At 43.7% G+C, this 23,797-nt stretch overlaps 1 protein-coding gene across 3 annotated transcripts; it reads right to left on the bottom strand.

The window, feature by feature from the left end:
* Window positions 1-190: 190 nt before the first annotated feature.
* LOC128419151 (dipeptidase 2-like) lies at window positions 191-20,544 on the bottom strand. 3 transcript variants are annotated; one of them, XM_053399545.1, is made up of 11 exons: window positions 20,377-20,544; window positions 12,955-13,228; window positions 11,620-11,746; window positions 10,933-11,062; window positions 9,742-9,889; window positions 8,329-8,398; window positions 7,768-7,944; window positions 6,889-6,976; window positions 5,301-5,376; window positions 3,301-3,436; window positions 191-1,846 (listed from the first exon to the last, which is right to left on the bottom strand). In XM_053399545.1, exons 2-11 carry the CDS (start codon window positions 13,098-13,100, stop codon window positions 1,658-1,660), a joined length of 1,287 nt encoding a protein of 428 aa, XP_053255520.1. In that variant the 5' UTR covers window positions 13,101-13,228; window positions 20,377-20,544; the 3' UTR covers window positions 191-1,657. The 3 variants fall into 3 exon arrangements, with proteins under 3 accessions (XP_053255520.1, XP_053255518.1, XP_053255519.1); XM_053399543.1 differs by lacking the exon at window positions 20,377-20,544 and adding an exon at window positions 17,021-17,685 and having other exon boundaries at window positions 12,955-13,130; XM_053399544.1 differs by lacking the exon at window positions 20,377-20,544 and adding an exon at window positions 17,021-17,684.
* Between the last annotated feature and the right edge of the window lie 3,253 nt (window positions 20,545-23,797).

Below are 23,797 nucleotides of genomic sequence, written 5' to 3'. Positions count from 1 at the left end.
ATATTATACAGCAAAGCTCTTCACAACTATTATATCACATGTGATATTTACAAACAATTTTCCAGCATTTTATAGGATCCATGAATCTAAATCTCCTCTCCCTCAGCAGCTGTCCCTCATTTGTTTTGGTGAAACTGCTGGATATTGATCTGGTTTTGGATTTATTTAATGATTTACTGCCTTTAAAAAAAACATTTTTTTCACTCATCATTCTTGAGACAGCAAACAACTAAAACAAGCTGAAATGAAAAAGCAAAACAAAAAAACAGCATACCACTAGAAAGAGAAAGAGAGAGGTCATTAATCTCAGAGGTCAAAAGCCTGTAAGAAGAGGAAAGTCCTGAAATAGTGGTGAAAAGCCATCAATGTAGGGATGGACAAGCCTCTCTATGAAACGAATTCCTATATTTCAGTATGGTAGCATTGCCATATTTCAAAAAGTGAAAATCCGAACAGAAATGTTGTTGAGCTTGCCATATGTCCAGATTTTCCCGGACATTTAAGCAATTTCTACCCAGACACTGTTTCTGAGGGCCAACTGCCGGCTATGTCCAGGAAATTCCGGGCGTATGGCAACCCTACGGTACGGCTATCAAATAGGCCTCCTCCTACATCCCAGCCTTTCTCTCGGGGCAGAACAACCACATACATTTAAAGCACATGGTCCCCCCCCCCAAAGAATCCCAGGAACTGTCATTCCCTCTCACAAAACTACATTTAAGAAACTACAGTTCCCAGGTTTATTTGGGGCAAGCCATGTGCTTTAAATGTATACAGGGTGTGCTTTAGATGTATATGGTGTGGCCAATCTGCCCCAAATTTCTCATCCCTCCACTCTTCAGTTCTCCATATAGTGGTACCTCGGGTTACATACTCTTCAGGTTACAGACGCTTCAGGTTACAGACTCCGCTAACCCAGAAATAGTACCTTGGGTTAATAACTTTGCTTCAGGATAAGAAGAGAAATCGTGCTCCGGCGGCATGGCAGCAGTGGGAGGCCCCATTAGCTAAAGTGGTGCTTCACGTTAAGAACAGTTTCAGGTTAAGAACGGACTTCCAGAATGAATTAAGTTCTTAACCTGAGGTACCACTGTATTTCTAAACCAGTTTGTGGTTTTCTTTAAAAATAAAAATAAAGTCCTTGTGAAAATTTAACAGTGATTTAGCACAAAATTATGGATAGTTATGGATGCCTGTGTTTTGAATTGCATATTGTTTCGGAAAGTGTGCGTTAGGCAGGTTTGCCTATAAACGTGAACTGCACTGAATGCCTCCCACATTGCTAGCAGTGACCCTCCAGGTGATGTGGGGCTCTCAGCTCCCATCAGCCCCAGCCAATGCAGGCAAGGGTCAGTAAGGATGGGAGCTGCCATCCCACAGCATCTGGTTCCCTGCCCCAAACTTAACACCTGCTGCATTTGTAGGTGGTGTTTGCTGAAACCTGGTATTCAGCACAAATATTTAAGGCAAAGGAGTCTTGCCCTTGTATTTCACCTGACTGCCCTTCGTGTGCAGAGACAGCCTCTTCTCTTCATTCACGGAAATGAAGAAGGCACAGTGGGGTCCCCACAAAGCAGCATCTACATGTGTCACACTTCACATTGTATCTTCCAAACAGGCCTGCAGGGTTGTTGCACCACTGTCTGAGATGATGATCTCAATTTAGCATTGCATACACCGCAATTGTGAGTACGAGGCTATACGGCTGCTGCCCTCCCCAATGCAGTCCATGGGAATTGGTCGCCGGCTTAGATGGGGGCTTTAGTTCTGTGTGACAGGAATGATCAACATTTTCAGGAGGAATTTCCACTTCGCTCACGCCCTCTGACAAGTTCTCATCACGCACCTAGAAGTATTCAAACACAATGACAAATCAGAAAGCGAGACCTTTGCATCAACTATAAACATATGAAGCTGCCTTATTCTGTTGACCCATCTGATATGCGGACGGCATCCGGAGTAGGGCTGTTGAATTTAATGGCCACAACTCATTTAAGCCCATCAATTTCAGTGGGTCTACTTTTAGTACAACTTAGTTGGCGACAATTCAGGCCAGGACTGGGGAACATGTGGCCCTCCAGATGTTGCTGGACTGTGGCCAGGGATGATGAGCCAGGGATGATGACCAGTAGTTTAGCCACATCTGGCAGGCCAAAGGTTCCCCAGTCCTGATTTAGGCTGTGCATAAACTGTCTAATGATGTTTCCTTGGGTTGGCAGTGGTTTACCAGGGTCTTGGGAAGTCTGGTGATGCCAGTAGCTGGGACCTTCTGTGAACAAAGCACCCTTATATAGCAGCCTGGCGATGCTAGTTGAGGCTGCTCGAAGTTGCTATTCAAGACTTGTAAAGTTAAAGGTCCAGTCAAAGGTGACTATGGGGTATGGCACTCATCTTGCTTCAGGCCGAGGGAGCCGGCATTTGCCCACAGACAGTCATGTGGCCAGCATGATTAAACCACTTCTGGTGCAACGGAACACCGTGACAGAAGCCAGAGTACACAGAAGCACTGTTTACCTTCCTGCCACAGCAGGACCTATTTATCTACTTGCACTGGTGTGCTTTTGAACTGCTAGGTTGACAGGAGCTGGGACAGAGCAACTATTGGAGGGCACCTGATTGGGGAAGGCTGCTACATACAAACAGTGAACTCATGCTCTAAATTCTGGTCCTTATCTGGGAAAAGAAACACCACCACACCCAGGAGAAAAGTATCATCAGACCTGGGGGGACTCCAATATTTACAGAATTACAATTTCAAAACAAAAAACCCTCTAATATGTAGAGACATAAACAAACAAGCAAACAAACAAAGTTGAACATGCTTAGTGGATCCAGACTGCTGTCTAATCATTGTGGGATGGGGGAGAAAGAAAATGGAGTCGGGTGGAGAGTTTAAACTCTGCTACTCTCCTGCTGGAGAGTGAATTTAGCCCCAAGTTGTGAATCCAGGCACCCAGCTGATACTTTTTTATTATTTACCCCACACATGTGGGTCACAGGGATTATATTTTCCTCCCACACTAAGTGATGCCCATTTTTAGGCTGGTCTGCTTTCCCCCCCAGGGACACCTGACTAGCTGTTTATTGGAGGCTGAGTACTGACCTAAAACAGTCTTAAATTTGATCCAGCAATGAAATGTTTCTGTTTTTAGTCTCACATTTCAAATTTGCTGGGTAATCTCAACTCTTAGATCAGGGAACATCTAGAAGACCCAGGTTCCTTATCTCGGACCTAGAGGATTTCTTTCCCTCGGGGAAATGTAATGCCAGTTAAAAGGGGAAAACAAACATTAGCAGTACTTTTTCCACCTCCCGGAAAACACGAAGAAAGTTCTCTCTCAAAACACCCTTCAGTTCTTCTTCACTCCAGCCTCTCCTCAACAGCTCCTCGATCAAGGCTGGATATTTAGAGACATCTTCTAGTCCTTCAGGGAATCTGTTAGCAAAGAAAGCTCACACTGAGGTATGGAACAAACAAAATGTATATTGGATGGCATTTTTCCCCCTAGAGAGGGAACTTAATAAGTTCCCGAGTTCAGTTAACTGTGCAGCTAACTCCTGAGGGGATATACATCCTTTTTGTGCTAAATCAGATTCAAGAATCCGACTGAGGAAGCCTTGCTGACATCCAATCATTTCCTCCACTTGCACTGTGTGATGTAATTCCTTTCACAGAATGAGAAGGCTATGAAAACTGTGGGATATCTAAATTGTTTTCAGAGATTTAATCCCAGTCAAGTTTGGAATGCCCCTCCTGAGCGGGATGCAACCATTTTCATAGGTTTTTTTGTTCTACATAGAGTCCTTACGCTCTGGAAGTTGAAGCACATGTTACATGCAATACATGTATTCCATAATGTACAGAGGTTGGACAAGCAGTTAGAATTTAGGAAACTAGAAAGCTACCTTCTACAGAGCCAGACCGTAGTCAATCTAGTTTGGTCCATCTACACTGACTGGCAACAGCTCTCTGGGCAGAGAACATTGCCTGCAATACCTGGAGATGCTGAGGATTGAAACTGGGACATTCTGCATGCAAAGCAGATTCTCTACCAGTGAGCTACAGCTCTTGAATCTTTGGTGATAGGACAATATCCTATAACATTCCTGAGGATAGCAGGTTAGAGGATATCAGGTCAAATGGTAGGGCTGGCCCTGAACACTTAGTCGGTGGTCTGATTCAACCTGTCTTGCATTGCCTCATCCACAGAGTTGCCAACTATTTTACACATGTGGGAACATGCAGATTTTTGACTGACTGTCACAGGCACCATCACCCCTGTGTACTTCTCCTGCTCCTAGATCATCTACCCATAGAGTGACAGAAAGAAGGTGTACATGCTCACACACAAACACGCTCACACACGAACACCCTGCTTTCCCAATACATCTGGGTAAAAGTTGGATCCAGTAGAAGTAAGCTGAGAGCATAGAGCTGAAACAGGAAGTGGGGAAGAGTGTCATTCTTCCAACTTCCTCCATCAGCTCAATGTACTTTTCAAAGGATAATAATAATAATAATAATAATAATAATAATAATAATAATCATAATAAATTTTATGTATATCCCGCCCTCCCCAGCCGAAGCCGGGCTCAGGGCGGCTAACAACAACAAAATAATACAACATTCTAAAATCATTTCATTAAAATTAATTCAACTCAAATTGATGGCAACCATTAGGCTAAAGTTCTGTGAAGATTGCCAAAGGAGGGAGTCAGGCTGCGCCCTGACCAAAGGCCTGGTGGAACAGCTCTGTCTTGCAGGCCCTGCAGAAAGATGTCAAGTCCCGCAGGGCCCTAGTCTCTTGTGACAGAGCGTTCCACCAGATCGGAGCCACAGCCGAAAAAGCCCTGGCTCTGGTTGAGGCCAGCCTAACCTCTCTGTGGCCTGGGACCTTCAGGATGTTTTTGTTTGAAGACCGTAAGTTCCTCTGTGGGACATACCAGGAGAGGCGGTCCCGTAGGGATGAAAAGGTAACTAACCTCACCACCTGAAGACTGGGGGTGGCTGCAGTGCACCTTGAGGAACATCTCAAGGGTACCATTCTTATGCTGTAAACCACCCTGTGATCTTTGGATGAAGGGTAGTTTATAAATTTAATCAATAATGATGGTGACCCCTGGTCCTCACCATTGGCTACCAACAGTGGAGGTGGAGAAACACAAGACACGATGATGTCAAGAGGACATGGGGTGATTCTACACTGTGGGGGAATTCCAAGGATGCCATTTAAAACAGCATCCCACTGTAGTGCTGAATATGTAACTGTCTTGCACGACAATGAAAAAAGGTTACTAACCGAACTAATCCATCATAGTCACCGCCAATTCCTATTGAATGTGAACCTGCAATTTCCTTTATGTGGTCAAAGTGATCTAGATCATTTAAAGGAGACAACAATGACAATAGTTGTCAGAGCAGAAGTACATGTCAGGTGGGAAATGCACAGCCATTTATGATGTCTGATAGAAACACAACATGTCCAATTGTGGGCAAATTCAGTTGCAAGTTGGGCCACTGAAGTATGTGCAATTCACCCTGAGGTTCAAACTACACATTACATGATTCTCCATGGTTTTTTTTCACCCTTTGCATTTTAAAGACCAAGATCAGCTTGGTAAGTCTTGAAAGTGAGGCCTCTCTGTCTGGCCCTTAGAGCTTTTTCCAGGCCACACCCATCACTGGTCCTGCTTTACCAGAGAATGATGAGAAAACTGAGTGGGGCAGGTGTGGGACTGGGTGGGATTCTCTGCTGTCAAGCGACATCTTACAGACAGCTAACCAAAAGGTAACATAAAATATATCAGATCTACTTGATGTTTTGCAATTTGAATGTTTACCTCAAAACTACACACTAGAACATTTTGTTCTTAGTTGCAGAAATGTCATAACTGATTAAATGAACAAAAACATTTGTACAGATTTTAGGTTATTTTCTTAGTAATATTATTCATTAGGATGATTTTTCACAGAGGCTTGACCTCTGGGGAACAGAGAGGTCAGAACAGGCTGGAGGAAGGCAGCTGCTACAGTAATGCAAGCTCAGAGCTGGAAATAAAATTTTTCAAGGCAGCTGACCTGATATTTATTTATTTCCCTGGTCACTGACCTTGGGATAATAAGACCTGGGTTCAATATTACCTCCAATTACATATACAATGGGCAAACCATTTGAACCGTGCTGAAAAAGAAAATGCCATGTGCTTGGAGTAGTAGTTATGTGAATGCTAGAAGGATTACAGGTGGGAGCTGCAACAAAAGGTTGCAGCATGGAGTGCTATCCAGCTATGCTCTCTTCCAGGAACCTCCAGTCCACCCCACTCTCTACTACGCTCCAACAGATACTGAACATACTCAGTGAAAGAGGGCTTTCATTAAAACCACAAAAGGTTTAGCTTCCCCTAACCAGCCATAATATTGATGAAAATCACCACACTTTTTTTTAGTGGTGGTGGTGGTATTTCATTGCAATTGTAGCTGTAGCTGTGGAGGAAAAGGTTCAACTTCCCTTTCGTCTGTTCCGCAGCCCTGATGGAAACCACCCTCATGCACCTAGAAAGGTACCCTTTTATAGCTCCTAATCACACCATTAAGTAAGGTCTAGTTTGTTCCTTAGGATGGATATCTACCTTGAATAAGCACACCTGCAGTCTCCGTGAAGTTCAGTATTCTGTTTGAGCTTTCACAGAATGTAAAAGCCACTTCTGGAACTATACTGGACTGTGATACAAGCTTAGTGCTCATTTCTGTGTTGTTTGCTTCCAGAAATATTCCATTTGCAAATAACATGGAAATGAGGGCTAAACTTGTGCTATATTCCACTCTAGTTCTGGAATGTAGTGTGATATTACTAATAGAGCGATATATAGAAAGCTGCTTCTGCTAACCTGCAACAGTTGAAATGCTCACTGCTTGGCTACCACAGGCCAAGAATTTGGTTGGGAATGTCACCATCACAATCCCACGATTCCTTTTCTAAAACAAAGGAAGAGGAAATGAAGCAAGTCAGATACAAGTAGACTGGTACCATCAATAATGATATGGATGTTGGCAGCTAGAACATCAATGACAATATAATCGCATCTAAAAGTAAAGGCTGAGGTGGGGAGGAAAAAACTCTCAGAAAAGAATATAAAGTCAAACTCAGGTTTGATGTGGGAAGACACCAGGGCTAGATCTTGATTGATCTTCTAAACATTATTAAATATAACATTCTATAACATTTAATGGCAGTTTCCCTTTGCTCTGCAGCACCCCCTGGTGTCACATTTTAAAAACACATTTTTAATGTTATAAACCATGAGTGTAGATACGCCCCAGGTTATCTACAGAATATACAAGTGAAACAACTGAAGGTGTTCCTGTATTAGACTGATTAGGTCTGGGCTACCTCAGGGACCACCAGAACCCTTATATCCTAGCTTGGTGACTGAGATCATATGCAGAAGCCTTATTGGTCATTCCCTGAGTTGGCGAGGCTCATTGGACAACAAGAAATAGAGGTTTTCATGTCATTGGCCAGGACAGGAGGGGCTGATCCCACAAAAACCCACTCATTAATGCTGAAGCACAACAAATGGCAATTTGGGTTTTCAATGGATTTCCATTTGCTCTGATTCAGCTTTAAAGAGTGGGTTTTTGTGGGGGAAACACCAAAGCAAAAGAGAAAGAAAGAGAGAGTGCTCAGACACGGAACTTTAAATCCCAGACCATGAAGTAAAGCGCAGAGGACTGGTGAGTTTGGATAAGGCCTAAGTCTCACTCACCAGATCCAGCAGGATATCATCTGGAACATTTCTTGAATGGTTGCAGATTGAGAAGGCGGATGAATGGCTGAAAATGACCGGCGCTTTGGAGATACTAAGAGCTGCCCTTGCTGTTGCGTCAGACGTGTGAGATAAGTCCACCATCATCCCCAGTCGATTCATCTCCTTCACCACTTCCTAGCACAATATAGGCAGATGGTGCTGTGGGTTATGCTACTCTGACATGATCTAAGAACATAAGCAGAGCCTGGCTGCTGCATCAGGACAAAGGCCCACCAAACCTAGCATCCTGTTCCCACAGTGGCCAATCCGATACCTCTGGGAAGCCCACAAGCAGAATCTGAGTGCAACAACACTCTCCCCCCTCAATGCTGAGCGCAGTGTGGTTCCCCTTGGGGCGTACAATTTACAAAGGCATTGTGATATTGGCAGCTTTATTTTGATCCCGTTACTAGTGACCCTAATATGGAATTTGCCTTTTCTGCAGAGTATGTACATTTCAAAGACATTCAGGTGCATATCAGCCAGCAATTTGCTAATTTTCACTTCACTAATGCTTACTTTGCCGAAAGTGCTCAGGCCCTCAGTGTCGGGATAAAATTCATGTTCTTGCTTTGCTGAGGTTTCTGCCCTGCAGGGGAACAAAGATGGTGAGGGATGTTTAAGAAGAAACTTAAGCCTGTCAAGGAAATATTTCAAACTCTGAAGTGGAACAGCGTTACAAACACACAGAGAGACAGATGTAATTGCATCTAGAACACTGAATTTTTCGGGGATGTTGTCAAAAATTGGTTGCCATGGGGTGAGTGGCATGAAACAGAATGGTTGCTGTGGGGTCGTGACATAACACAAAATAGCTGCCACATCCAAGACAGCAGAAAAGATTCAGGTGGGGAAGGAACAGGCACACTCCCCATGAGCCACTTAAAGGGGGGGGGGAGGCACTTCTATCAGCTCCTACACATTCATTTACAGAGAGAAGCTCTTTGCACCTCTCCTCCAGTCAGAACAGATGGGATGCTGGGTGCCCAATCCGGGCATCCCATGACACGTGAGCATGTTTAAGGGGGCATGTTCAGTGTAAGGGGAGGCTGAGCCAGTGCAAACAAGAACTGAGCAGGAAGAGCAAAGGGTATTGTGGAGTTTTGAGGGGATATTTACTTAGGCCTTTCACGGGTGCCACAGAAGGGATGCTGGGCATCCCAAAATGACACATTGGCAACCCCTGAAATACATTAATTTATTACTTATTTAAACCAGTGTTTATTTAAAGAACGCAGGAAAACATAAACAATGCTCCTTTTTATTTCCACAACAGCCCTATGAAGTAGGTTAAACTGAGAAATGGCCAAGCAGGGAATTGAATTCCTCTCTCTTCACTCTAAATCCAACCATCCTTCAACTCAAGGCCTGCCCTCCCATGAAGCATGCTGAGGCAGTCACCTCAGGTGGCAGGCTGGGGACAACTGGGAGGGGTGGCAGATTCGTGCCCTGAGGAGCACACCACTCACTGTCTCCTGTGCTTGTCACCCGCAGCCGCCACTGCCTGCTCCTCTCTGGCCTCCTTCAGCATGCTGGGACTCCGCTGGGCCACCTCCAGTCACCTCAAGTGGCTGCAGGTGCCATTTTCAGTTTTGGATCAAGGAGCAAAACTTCCTGAGCCACCCCTGCTTCAACTTCACTGCTTATTCCTTCCACCTAGCACTGACTGGCTGTGACTCTCCAGGATTTCATACAGAAGCCTTTTCCAACCCAACCTGGAGATGCCAGGGATCAAACTTGTGACCTTCTGTATGTAAAGTGGATGTTGAACAAGTGAGCTACAGCCTTCCCCCGGTCCTTCGTTTAGCAGACTGACCTACTGGCATATGTATTCTCTCAGTACAGGAATAAATACATTGTAATGTTGTAAGCAGTGTTGGCAAATCCCAGAGAAACAGCCCCTCTCTGAAGGAACACTTGTTTGTAGTTTACCAGGGAGTGTTGCAGTTATGGGTCAGCGTCATGTACCGAACGCCCAGCTCGTAGAACATCCTCAGGGTCGCGAGGCTGCTGTCGATGGAGTGCCCCCCTTCGATGCCAATCAAGCATGCTATCTTTTTGCTGTCAGTGCTGGCAATGCCTGGATTTTGATCAGAAAGACAGATCCGATTTTTTAAAGGGACATCAATGCATAGCAACATAGTTGTGCAACTACGGGTAGATTTACAGCATGTAGGAATGAGGAATTTTGTTTTTGCTCGGTTTCTTGTTTCTCCAGTCTTAAGTTCCTCACATTGGTTTTGGGGTTGTTGTTCTTTTAACTTCTCATTAAGATTCATTAGCACTTTTGTGTGAATTTTTCCTACTATACACCATTTAATTTGACATTTCCTCTGATATACACATTTTTGCAAAGCAATTTTCCCCAATATAGTGCATTTTTGCATGTCATTTTCACTAATATATACACATTTATATGCATGGTTTACTCTATGCATTTTGGCACACGTTACATGGCTGGAGAACTGAATTGCAAAATTCAGAAAAGTGGGATGTTTGTATTTGATTTGCATATTGTTATGAAAAATGTGAATTGGGTAAGTTCACCTTTCAATGTAAGCAGAATCGAATTTCTCTCCCATCCCTAACAGCTTTTCATGTTTTTACTGTTAGCAATGCCTGCATTAGGAAGGCAAAATAATAGCTACCCCCCTGCCAGCCCAAAACAGCTACTAAACATGCCTGCCCTCCTCATATTGAGTGTTCCAAACCTGCCTCTGGCATCCCCTGCTTCCATGTGAGGATGGAGTATCTGAAGGGGCTGTGGATAAGATAATATGCTAATGTGAAAACTGTGCCACTCATTTCTGGATCTAGCATATGATTTTTGACTGATGTACATGGGATATTTTTCTGCCTGAGTAGGGCCAGCCCAATATATTTTTCTACCTGAGGCAGAAGAGCAGATAGAGCCCCCCCACCAAGTCAATGTGCCTAGTACCACAGCCCAGCCATGTTATTTGGCATTTGAGGAAGAAAATCCCACAAGCAGCTTTCTTCCTCCCCCCAGCAGTAAAAATACAATAATAGATTCAATGGCTGGCTATTTGCTCCCCTTTCAGGTTATCAAAAATTAGCTACCTAAGGAGACCATCTCACTCTAGCGAATGCAGGACGCATTACCTTGAGAAGATGTCACCAACTCAAATTCTTCATAGTCTTTGCACATCCGCTTGACAACATCGATCTGTTCCAACGTCAAGCGGACAGCGTCTTTGTTCTGTGCACTGCAGAGAACATACACGGACCAAAACTGGAAGAAAGTTGACAAAATGCAGCTTTAAAACAGAATTTCAGGTGTATATATGCCTGTTTGGCACAACTATAGGTACACACAATGGACGCTCGGTTGATATGCCGTTGACCCTTCAAAGGAGCTGATGGGTGCCGAGAAGGGATCCCTTTGAAGTCCATCGGTAGGAGTGGTATGAATTCAAACTGTAACTGCAATTGGACATTTTCCCCTCCATAACCCAACCCCATAGAAAATACCCATATAATAGATGGCATGCTCACAGGCCTTATTTATCATGTTTTTAATATTCTGTTGGGAATCACCCAGAGTGGCTGGGAAAACCCAGCTAGATGGGCGGGGTATAAATATATTATTATTATTATTATTATTATTATTATTATTATTAGGATCCATCCTATACCCCTCCCTGCTATATTTTTCCTCTTTCACCTCTTACATCAAGGGACCACACAACAATTCACTTCCCACACTCTTTTATACCAGCGATTGTGTAGAATCAGCTGACGAGTTCAATCCTGCATTTTGCAGGGTTTGGGTACACACCGAACACCTACCTGAGCACCAACATGGCCCATTTGGAGCTTCCGGATGTTTGTGTCTGTTTTGTTGAGTGTTCTCAAGTCAGTCTTGCTCAGCTTGTTCTGGTAGAACCATCTCAGCTTCAGGGGCAGGTCGTTGTGTCTGCGCGATAAGAAGACAGGACATTTTAGTCTATTACTGCTTTCTAAAAGGTACGTCTCTATTTGCTATCGCTGTGGGAGCTAATGAAAGAGGATGGACTGTAAGACACTCTTTGAATTACTTAGTTCACACACATGTATTTCTGTCACAGAACTTGTGGCATGCCTCCCTCCCTCTCTTGACCCCAATGACCTGGACTTTCGGCCCACAGATGTTTGGCCCCATCATGGCAGCAGTTTGCCACAGTACACTTGATATTGAAATGCCGCAGGTCAATGAGACTCATATTCTCAATTTTGGGGGCCGGGGGCGGGGATTGTATAAAGGAAACATGGCTGCCCCCATGTTTAAACAGGCATATTAATAGCCTCATGCACCATATGCTGTGGGAGGCTGGGTTTTCTTTCTTTCTTTTTAATGTAAAAGGAAGAGATAAGGCAATGTGGAACAGCCCCTGTACTACCTTGTGCAGGGACCTATAGGACTGCAGGTTATAAGGAGGACTCGTGATCTGATTTGGCTCATGTACAGACTGGAATCAAATCAGGTGTGTCTGCTTTGAAATTTGAGTTGGGCAGATTCCTTCCTCATTGCTGCCTGGCAGAGGCAGTTTGCAACACAACCAGGAATGTAATTCCAGAGGCAGGCAAGAATGACTGAATATTTGCAAGCTCTCTTTGTTCGTATTCAAGAAAAGCATTATATTGAATCAGAAGAATACTGTATTCACAGGTGTGGATCCTCAGGATCAGGGGCCAAATCCAGCCTTCCAGGCCTCTCTATCTGGCTCTTGGGACTCTCCCCAGGTCATAACCCACCCCTAAGTCACACTCTTTCACCCCAGGCTGTCTTTCTGCCATGCCAGAAGAGGGTTTTGAATTCTGATAATGGCATTTACTTTCATGGATGGGAGGAGGGAGGGAGGGAGGGAGAGAGAGAGAGAGAGAGAGAGAGAGAGAGAGAGAGAGAGAGAGAAAGAAAGAAAGAAAGAAAGAAAGAAAGAAAGAAAGAAAGAAACTAGCTTTCTGTACAAAAGTAAACTTTACATTCATTGCTCTGTCCACTTTTGTCTCTGGACCCACCAGTAACTGGCATACAAACCACAGAAAGCTAAAAAAAGTTTCCACAATCCTTGCTATATCAGAATATAGCCCAGCCTAGACCACACTGATGCTTTCATAGTTATGAAAACAAGGAATTCCACCTACCCATCGATTAACGGGACTTGCTTCATTAGGTCATGAGCCTTCTTTCTTAAGTCTGCCTCAGCTCTGGATCCCAAAATGTCAGCAAGCAGCAGGAGCAGCAGCCACAGAAGCATCTTCCACGGATCCCTCTTTGGACCTGCAAGCATGTTTACTGAACGGCAACGTTCACGTGGCACCTTGAATAAAGAGCAGCACCAAGCCGTCAAGTTTGTGGAGGTTCCTCAGGCAATGGCTTCCAAACACAGATGATGCTCTGTGTTTTGTTGGCTGGCCACTGAAGGAGGGGCGGAGAGAGGAAGAGTTTTAATTACAGATGAGAACCTTGCAACCTCACTTTCAGAAAGCAACGTCTTTAAGCTGGCTCTTCAGCAGAAAATGATTAATAGCGTTTTAACCCAGAAGAGATGACTTTAGCTTCACATTCCATGGATGTGACAGGGGTTGACTCCCACATGGATGAAACACACACTCAACGTCCTCCTTGAGGGCATTTAAGGATAGCCTTGATCCTTTTCCCTGCCAAGACTGAATGAGTTCCAGGCCATGACTGGTTTTTGACATCACACAAGTGATATATGTGGCACCAGAAGAAAAGGCTCTCCATACATTTGAACAAGTCCTCACATGTCTTTTGCACCCTCACCCACAGAGACGGTTCTCAAGTAAGGCAAAAGGTTTCAACAGGTTATATTAGTTGGGCTGAAAAGAATTTACTTTTACAAATGCCTCGTGACATACATTCTGCACTTGAAGGTAATCAATCTTTTCATGTGGCACCAGCATCTACACCACGGACCTTCCTGTCCATTGATATTAGTCAGCTTTTCTTTATTATCTAATTTATAATATGACTCCAACACTGTCCAGTAAGGATCCTATTGCCCTGACTGAAGAGTCAGACCTGGAGTTCATGGGAGCTCCCTCCCGTTAGATCAGACAAGTCAAAACTGTTTTAAAGATTGATGAAGCTGTAACTATAACTGCATAAAGAATTAGTAAGAAATAACAGAGAACGAACAACACATGCAAGGATTTCTCATATGTCTAGGATTCCCAGGGCCTTCTTGCTTTTCTCTTGCTCCTACTTAGTTGCTCCGATTCCAAATCTCACCCCTCTCTCAGCCTCATGGAATGCAAATAGTACTTTCAGAGAGGTGATTTTAAAAACAAACGTAGCAGGGATAGAAAGAGTTAAGCTGTCCCTGTCCACCCCTCAGTGTCACAATATTGCTCAAACTTTTCCGGAATTGCTGTTTGCATAGCAAAAAAACAAGAGGGGCACTTGAGGATGTTGAAGCATTCTGACTAGCACTTTTTTATCTCATATATGGATGCAAATGAAGGCATCCTTTGATTCCTGTACTTCTCTGAATTTTGCAATACAGTTCTCAGTCTATTATTCATTTGTCAGTCTGATAACCACCTTTCGCTTGTAATGCCCCAGGGAGATTGACACAGATAAATCCCATAACTTCAAAACTGAAATTATTCATCGCTGTCATAGGGCTCATCCACATTTCTGTGGTCTTAAGAGGATATACTAAAGAGATTCAAATATGCTGAGAGATCAAAGTCTGGAGATAGATGCACCACCACCACAATTCACTAAAATACACCCAAATTACTGCTGAATGCAGCCTTGGCTTTATAAAGACATATGAAACACCAATGCACATATACACGTTCTTTGGAGAAAGGGAAGGTGGATGAGTCATGCCAGAGACCTGTGGCCTTGAGCTGTTTCAAAAGGCCTATCACAGCTTGCATCCTAACACTGAACAGAAATAAGATGTGGGGGAAGGGCAACTCGAAACACAGACCAAGCAGTTTGTGCCATTTCACACATATTCCCAAATTACACATTCCTCACCCTCTGACACTGCTGCAATGGCCCTTCAGTTTTGGGAGCCCAATCTGTCATCATACCGTTTCTGCAATATAGCACCATCTGTCAGCGACCAAGTGAACTGCTTTGTGATGACAGACCTACGGCTGTATTATATTGCAGGGATGTTTACTGACACCTTTCACAGGCAGCATAGGAGGTACTGGTGGGCGCACTAGTACCCAAAGTCACTACAGTGGTGACTCTGGCCTTATGAGCTTTTGCGGTCTCAAGACTACCTCTGACACTGTAAGAAATCTGTTAGTGTGGCAAGCATGTTGTTTTTGCTGCTGCAAGAGACAAGTGTGACTACCCCTGTGAGAAGTTTAAAAGGGCATCCTTAAAAGGCAAAACTGGGACAGCAATTTATCAGGGACCAATAACCCAAATAGGGATTTTCCCTGGAAAATAGGGTCACTGGAATGTATGATCATAACAGAGTTGCAGGCATTCCAGTTTCTCAGCCGCATGCTGTGAGAACAGCTGAGAATTTATAGCAACATGTTTCCAGGCTGACATGAAGTCGTTTCTCTCTCTCCTCCCACCTCACAGTGCACCATCTCACTTCATAACTCTCCTCTTTTTCCAACTGCTTAGACACCTCTGCTTTTCATTTCTCCCAGCATTCAGGCCTTTCAGCCTATCCCAAAACATTACACCTCTCCTCTCTCTCCCTCCTATAAAACCACTAACTGAAGACTCTTCTGTACATTGTGTGGATGTAGCTATGTATGGGGAGGAGCCTTCATAGCTGAGTGGCAGAGTACCTGCTATGCATGCAGGAGACCTCAGAATCCTTCCCTGGCCTCTGTGGTGAGAAGGACCAAGTGGCACTTGATGTTCAACATCTGTCAAAACAGACACTTGGGCTGGTGTAAGGTAGCTTCTTCTGTGCTTATTGCTGACTCAGCGCAATAAGGTTTAGTGGGCATACTACTGATGCCACTTTATTTTAGCTATGTTGGATGATTTATATTCTACCTACTACCCAAGGTAGGATTGCACTACATTAAAATGCAATGAAATGGACAATAGCAAGGCTGTGTATGCCCCCCTCCCCAATCTGATGCCCACTTTGGTGTGTTACATTGGGCCCAATTCAGGGCCTGAACAGAACCAGGGGCCATGCACAGCCCTAATTCACACTTTTTGAACCAATACTTGAACTGAAACACAATTACCCTCCAAAATTCACACAACTCCTCATTTTGCTGTGTAGTTCAAACAAACATTGTGTACAAAAATATGTATATTAGTAGGGAAATGCAGACACTGCAGACCCTCCAAGTGTCCCTATTTTCCAGGGACGTCCCTGATTTAGAGAAGCCGTCCTGGTTTCTGTTTTGATCCCGGAATGTCCCACTTTTCCTTAGGATGTCCCTGTTTTCATTGAAGAAATGTTGGAGGGTATGGAATTATCTGACCTCCAAGCTGTCTAAAGGCAATCCTGTATAGGGAAGGTTTTTTTAAAAAATGTTTCATTATGTTTTCATATGTTGGAAGCTACTCAGAGTGGCTGGGGTAACCCAGTAAGATGTGTGGGGTATAAATAGTAAAACTATCATTATGGAATGGGACGTCCCTATTTTCATCAGAGAATTGTTGGAGGGTATGACATTGTACATCCTATCACATCAACGTATTCTGAAACATTTAGCTGTGTGAATTTCGAAGGACAGTGAATTTCAAAGAATAGTTGTGTTTCAGTTCACATATTGATGCAAGAAGTGCAAATTAGGTAATTTTTTCATTAATGCAATCACAATCAAGTATCTTCCCCACCTGTGTTTTGGAACTATAAAGGCCAACAAGCCTCCCAACCTCTCTATTTTTTCAGGGTTTGTTTTTTTCTCCTGCCATCATTTACAGACTCTAGAGAGCTCCATGTAGAGCTGATGATTTTTAGAGTAGGCAGGCAATCCATAAAAATGCCTGACCTATTTTACTGGTGCACATTCTAAAAGGGCTTTCAAGTTTATATTTTCACCTACTGTGGGTAGGAAGTACTCACAATCTCTACTACAATTTTTCTTTCTGCTTGTAAAAAAGAAATGAGGAGGCAAATGACTGCCAACCCTCTGGGAATGGCAGCTTGGTCTTCTCCCTTAGAATTAAATAAGCTCTAGAGACAGTTTACAGCAGTTGCTCAGAAGTCTGTGGCAGACAAAAGAGAGCACTTACATTAAGTGTAGTCATTGCAGAAGTCTGATGAGCCAAGTTGCAGCAGATCCATTGTCTGTAGTTTCAGAGCAATTTGGACAGGACCGAATATCCTCACTCTCTGAGATTTCTCGGCAATTGTTCCCAACTGTGCTCTGCACTGGAACCTATGTCTCCGTGTCATTATCTATGAATGCCAGCTCTCCCTTCCCCAGCAGAAACCCATAACGCAGAGAAAAAACAACAATCCACCCAATTTTAGATTGCCTGACAGTCTTAACCCTGCCAAACTCCAACAATAAATGGCCAAGTAATTTTAGAACGCAGGACAAGTCTGCTAGATCAGGCAAGTGGCCTGTCTAGTTCAGCATCCTGCTGTCACAGTGGCTGACCAGATGCATGTGGGAAGCCTGAAAGCAGAACCTGAGCACAACAGAACTCTGCCCACCTGTGGTTCCCGGCATCTGGTATTCAGAGGCATAATGCCTTCATAGTGGAGGTAAAGCATGGCCAGCCTAACTAGCAGTCACTGAAAGCTTTGTCCTCCATGAATTAGCCTAATCCTCTTCCATAGCATCCAAATGGGTAGCCATCACTGCCTCCTGTGGAAGTGAGTTCCATAGTTAAATTATGAGCTGTGTGAAGAAGTACTTCCTTTTATCTGTCCCAAATCTTCCAACATCCCCCTTCCTTGGATACCTCTGAGATCTGGTGTTACGAGGGAAGGAGAAAAACTTTCTTCATGCTTTGCATAATTTTGTGAATTTCTATCATGTCACATCGGGGGGGGGGGGGACTGAATGCACAGCACTTCTGCCAGAAGCAGTGCATGATATGAGGACGGCTGGCAGGAGAAAGATTAACAAGTTGTTGCTCAACTTGCTTAATATCAGGTCTCTCACCCTTATTACATCCACACAGGGAGGGAAAGATAATAAAGCTTCTGGCAATGAAATAGGATGTTGGACTATCATGAAAACTTAAAAGAGAGCCAGTTGTGTTTAGCTAGCTGGACTAGGGTTGCATCCGTGCCATACATTTAAAGCACTCTCGTTAACAGTTACAGCTTCCCCGAAGAATCTGGAGAACTGTAGTTTGTTAACAGTGCTGGCCTCACAGAGATACAGTTCACTGGACCCTTAACAAACTGCAGTTCCCTGGATTCTCTATGACTTTTCAAATTAATATTTTTATTAATTTTACGATAGATATGCAGTAATAAAGTGAAGAGAAAATGTGAATAGAAAGAAAAGTATTATGAAGGGAAGGGAAAGCGCAGATTATTACATTAATATAAATAAGGAGGTTATTATCTGCCACGTTGTCTTTCCAGAAATGTATAAACATTGGTCAGTACATTTGCTTTGGTAATTATTCTATTGTTTTTTCTATTATATGGTTGTTTTATCTGCAAGGCTGTTTCCCAGGTTTTCTTTAGCAATTGCGTAGTTGTTGGAGTATTGTTTACATTTCCAAGATTGGGCAATACAAAGTTTTGCTGTCATAAGCAGAGTTTGTATTGGTTGAAGGTCAACATGCAAACTGGAACATTCCAAGAAGCATTTTTAAAGGATTTTCGGGTAAAAACATATCCTGTAATTCCCTGTGCTGTTTTCAACATTATTGTCCAAAATGTTTTCCCTTTGCTACAGTTCCAGGAATTACGTATAAAATCTGCTTTCATTCTTCTAGATCTGTATCAGTAGATCCCTGTGCTGTAAACTTTGTTCAGTCTCTAGATTCACTTTGGTTACAGCACTGGTAATGGCTTAGTATCCTCCACCACAGCTGAAAACAGTAGGTTAGCTTAAGGCAGTGGTCCCCAAACTTTTTTCTCTGGGCCACACTTTCAGAATAAAAAAATTGCTTGAACCACACTGATTTTTAAAAATAAGAAATACAATGGGGGGGGGGACAACTTCTAGCAGTGCTTGATTGATAACACAGGACACAACTACCGTATTTTTTGCTCTATAAGACTCACTTTTTCCCTCCTAAAAAGTAAGGGGAAATGTGTGTGCGTCTTATGGAGCGAATGCAGGCTGCGCAGCTATCCCAGAAGCCAGAACAGCAAGAGGGATCGCTGCTTACGCTGCACAGCGATCCCTCTTGCTGTTCTGGCTTCTGGGATTCAGAATATTTTTTTTCTTGTTTTCCTCCTCCAAAAACTAGGTGCATCTTATGGTCTGGTGCGTCTGATGGAGCGAAAAATACGATACTTTATAATATGAACATGGGACACCCAGAAAGTATAAACTAATGCAGCTACATAAGAGCATGAATAATTCCCAAAATATAATTAGAAACGAGTCTCTTACATGTGTACCTTCAGTATATATACCAACTGAATGAGAAGTGTGAGCTTGCTTTTGCTGGGTAATCTCATTTCTCTTAGGTCTAATTTGAGACAAACAAACTCGCAACTCCTCATCAACACAAATGAAATATTTAAATGTTTCCTTGAATCTTCCTGCCTTGGGGGATATGGGACATGTTATGTGGCACACACAACACTGTCCTCAAACACCTTGAAGCTGTTTCCCACCACCTATCATCCACTATCTGCCTAATGGCAGTGCCAGCCCTGAACACTCAAACTGAAGTCTCAAATGTGTGGGCTATGATGCTCCTCAGCATCACTGGGGCAATGATGCAAGATGAGGTGCCATAGCAGAGAACTCCCTGTGAAACTCCCTCAGGGGCAGGAGAACACAGGCTACAGCTATATACCAAAGCAGACGATCTAGCCAGAGGCTGCTCAGAAAACAAACAGACAGACAAAAAACCTAACCTGAAAAACCCAATTGTCACACACACAACTCATCTCTAGAGTCCCTAGACAGAATCTCAGCTTAGTAATAGGGGAGAAAGTCAATTCAGCATGTATTTAAAGGCAAACCTACCCAACTCACACTTCTCAAAACATAGTGTGAACCAAAACACAGCCGTACTTTGAAATCCACACTTCTCTGAATTTTGCATTGCAGTTTCCAAAGTAAATAATTCATGTACTAGTGTAAATTGTGTGTGAGAGAGTGCACACACACGTATATGTAAGTAACATTTTTACTATCTATTGTATTAGGGGAGTTGGTTTGCAAAAATGTGTCTCTTAGACAAAATTGCATAGAAACGTGCCTGTTAGGAGAAATCTGAAACTGTCACACATGTATAGTCCTATCCTTTGAAGCCAGACGGAGCAAACCAGGTTCTTGGTGCCCTTCCACCCATCAAGTGGAAACAAGTTGTATTACAGTGTAGCAAGTACAAACAATTACAATCATACAGCAGAACCCATCATTGGCAACCAAACCACCATAAAGTGAAATGGCAGCTTTGAAAAACAAAACATGCTATTTGGGTTTTATTGACCTTACTTTTCCCACTGTCTGGAAAGCATGAAGAAATTCTCTTTCAAAGTGCCCTTCAGTTCTTCCTAACTGCAGCCTCTTCTCAGCAAATCCTGGATCAAGACTGGATATTGAGAAACATCCTCCAGTCCTCTAGTCTAGGGTGTCTGTTGGGGGGAAAAACACCTCATGATGAGTCACCACAAAACTCATTACTTCTTGTGTCCAGTAATTGTATACGTGGATCCTCATTGCAGTAAAGCAAGGGCTGAATGCTTGGAAACTGCTCACTGAGTGGTTTATAATGGGTTTCTAGAAGTCAGAGTCACACTGACTTCCAGTAGTTTCCAACAGTTTGGTACATGGTTTTCTTTCTCCCCAGAGATAACAAAGCACAGAGAACTGAAGTGCACCGGCTACCAGCAAAACAGTTTCAGCAACTCTGGCATGGTAAAAGCTGCTTAGTGAAAAATCGCACACATTGTAGTTCAGATGAAAATAGGTTTTACTTTTCTGGCAGAGTTCCCAGGCCTCAAAAGCCATATAAGGCTAAAATGAGTGCACTTAAAAGAGGAAGAGAAGAACAAACCATTCCTACTATGGAGATTTGGTGATAGGCGAAGCATCCAGGGGTAATTTCTACCACCGGCACCTTATCAGTGGGATAATTATTTACTGACAATATTGTCTGGAAATGACAACACACGCAATGCACTGATAGTCACTGACAGCCTTATCCTCTGCAAATGTGTCTAATCCCTCTTTACCGCCATCCAAGTTGGGGGCCATCCCTCTTGTGGGAGTGAATTCCTCAGTTTAACTATGTGCTAAGTGAAAACAAGTGCTCTTTTTTGTGTGTCTGTCCTAAATCTTCCAACATTCAGCTTCATTGGATGTCCACAAGTTATGACAGAGGCAGACAATTTTTCCTCTAGCCACTTTCTCCACCCTATACATTATTTTACACGAGATTATCGTGTCCCCTCTTACTTGTCTTTTCTCTAAACTGAAAAGCCCCAGATACCTTTCCTCAAAGGGGAGGCTGCTCCATCCCCTTCAATCTTTCTCGTTGCCCTTTTGCGAATCATGTCCAGGGTTGCCAGATTTCAGCTTTTGCTTTTCGGATTGAGACCCAGAGCTCATCCACACTTCCGCTTGCTCCAGGCCTAGAAAGCAGAAGTCCAAGTGGTTTTCCATTTGATCCATACATTCTAGGCATAGGTCAGAGCGGTTTTCCCATTGCCCTGCTCCTTTCCCAGGTTAAACTGGCTCTTTAGTGCTATATCAGAGCAAACAACAATCCAGAGAAAACCTGAATTGCCTATTATTATTACCCCACCCATCTGGCTGGGTTTCCCCAGCCACTCTGGGTGGCTTACAACATATCTAAAAACATAATAAAAACATCAATTTTTAAAAACTTCCCTAAACAGGGCAGCCTTCAGGTGTCTTCCAAAAGTCAGATAGTTGTTTATTTCCTTTACATCTGAAGGGAGGACGTTCCACAGGGAGGGCACCACTACCGAGAAGGCCCTCTGCCTTGTTCCCTGTAACTTTGCTTCTCACAGTGAGGGAACCAGCAGAAGACCCTCGGAGCTGGACCTCAGGCTGAACGATGGGGGTGGAGACGCGCCTTCAGGTATACTGGGCTGAGGCTGTTTAGGGCTTTAAAGGTCAGCACCAACACTTTGAATTGTGCTTATAAACGTACTGGAAGCCAGTGAAGATCCTTTAGGACCGGTGTTATACTGTCCCTGAGGCCACTCCCAGTCACCAGTCTAGCTGCTGCCTTCTGGATTAGTTGTAGTTTCCAAGTCACCTTCAAAGGTAGCCCCACGTAGAGCACATTGCAGTAGTCCAAGCGGGAGATAACCAGGGCATGCACCACTTTGGTGGGACAGGTAGGGACTTCTCGGTAGGGGGCAGGTAGGGACTCAGCCTGCATATCTTTGCCCTAGAGCGGAAGGGTGGGGAGCAGCAGGACAAGAGGAAGTGCACGTAAGCCCTCAATTGGGAGTAAGTTCCTTGCACCCAGTGATCTGTCCATGGTACTGCAAGCCTTGTATTTGACATCTGTGGTTCTCCTGAACTCTGGACACATATTGGCTGCCTCTCTCTGCCTTTGGATAGCAAATTGGACTGTCCTCCTCATTGATCCTATCACTCTAGCCCAGTGATGTGCTGAAGCTCATTTCTCCAATTACTCCTCCCGGCTGCAAAGGCAAAGTATATTTTTCTGCTGCTTCTGCATATTTGGCATAAGGGGTTGCCAGGTTTTCTCTCTCATACTTGTTTCTAATTTTAATACCCCCCCAAGCTTTCGTTGTCCCTGAACATTAAATTGACCATCCAGACATGCTGCAGCTTGCCAGCACTTGCTGCAGTGTCCATTAAATCAGTCTGGTTTCCATGGTAATGCCAGCAAGCAGAGCCAAGCTGAGAAACTACAGGAAGTGGAAGAGTATCTAGCAATTGCTAGAGGTCTAGCAATCTTACATTGTTAACAGAATGCAAGAGAAACAAAAATATGAAGCACAAGGAGGGTTGCCTAAGAAATTTCTGTTTCATCTACCCAAACATCATTAGCATTTCTACTTGTCCCTCCCCCTCCAAGAAGGGTTGCATTAAATGCCAGTCAAAGTATCAGTTCAGAACTATTCCAGACTACTGGTTTGGTTCCTCTGCAACAGTTGCCATCCATGGGACGGGACAGGACAGGACCAAATGATATTGAAACTGGCTTTGTCAGTGTACAAATACATCTTGTGTATCTTGTTTGTACCTGGGCCTCTTTCATTCGATCCTTTGAGGAATCAGTTCCCTTACTGATTTTGCAGCTGAGAGAAAAGACATATCTCCAAGTATCCTACTATGATCCTCTCTTTGCACAAGTATGGACAAGCATGAAGGATTTGCCACATTCACCAGAAACTTCAAAATAGGATCAGGAATGCTCATTGGGCATTGAGAAGGCCAACGAAAGGCTGAAAATGGCCAGTGCTTTGGAGATGCTGAGATCTGCCACTGCAGTTGCTTCAGACAAATGAGCCAAGTCTATTATCATCCCCAGACGATTAATCTCCTTCACCACTTCTTAGTGCAACAGAGACTGATGGCACCATCAGCTATAGCAACCTGGCTAAACACAGCTCAGGTATTGCACAGACAGCTCTCAGGATGGCACTCTATTATTTCAAATTGTGTTTTGAAACTGAAAGAGGAAAGCTATAAAATGGGCATACTTCTTTGTAGTGTTAGAAGACAACCTACAAACTCCCTCCAGCTCTGAGACCCCATCTACACTATGCATTTAAAGCAGTATGATACCACTTTAAGCAGTCATGGCTTCCCTCAAAGAATCCTGGGAACTGTAATGTGTAAGGCTGCTGAAAGTAGTTCGGAGACCCCTATTCTTTTCTCGGAGCTACAATTCCCAGAATAGTTTAAC

This window comes from Podarcis raffonei, chromosome 8 (assembly GCF_027172205.1).
Source record: "Podarcis raffonei isolate rPodRaf1 chromosome 8, rPodRaf1.pri, whole genome shotgun sequence".
Taxonomy (NCBI): Eukaryota; Metazoa; Chordata; class Lepidosauria; order Squamata; family Lacertidae; genus Podarcis; species Podarcis raffonei.
This window is presented reverse-complemented; position numbering and strand designations above follow the sequence as displayed.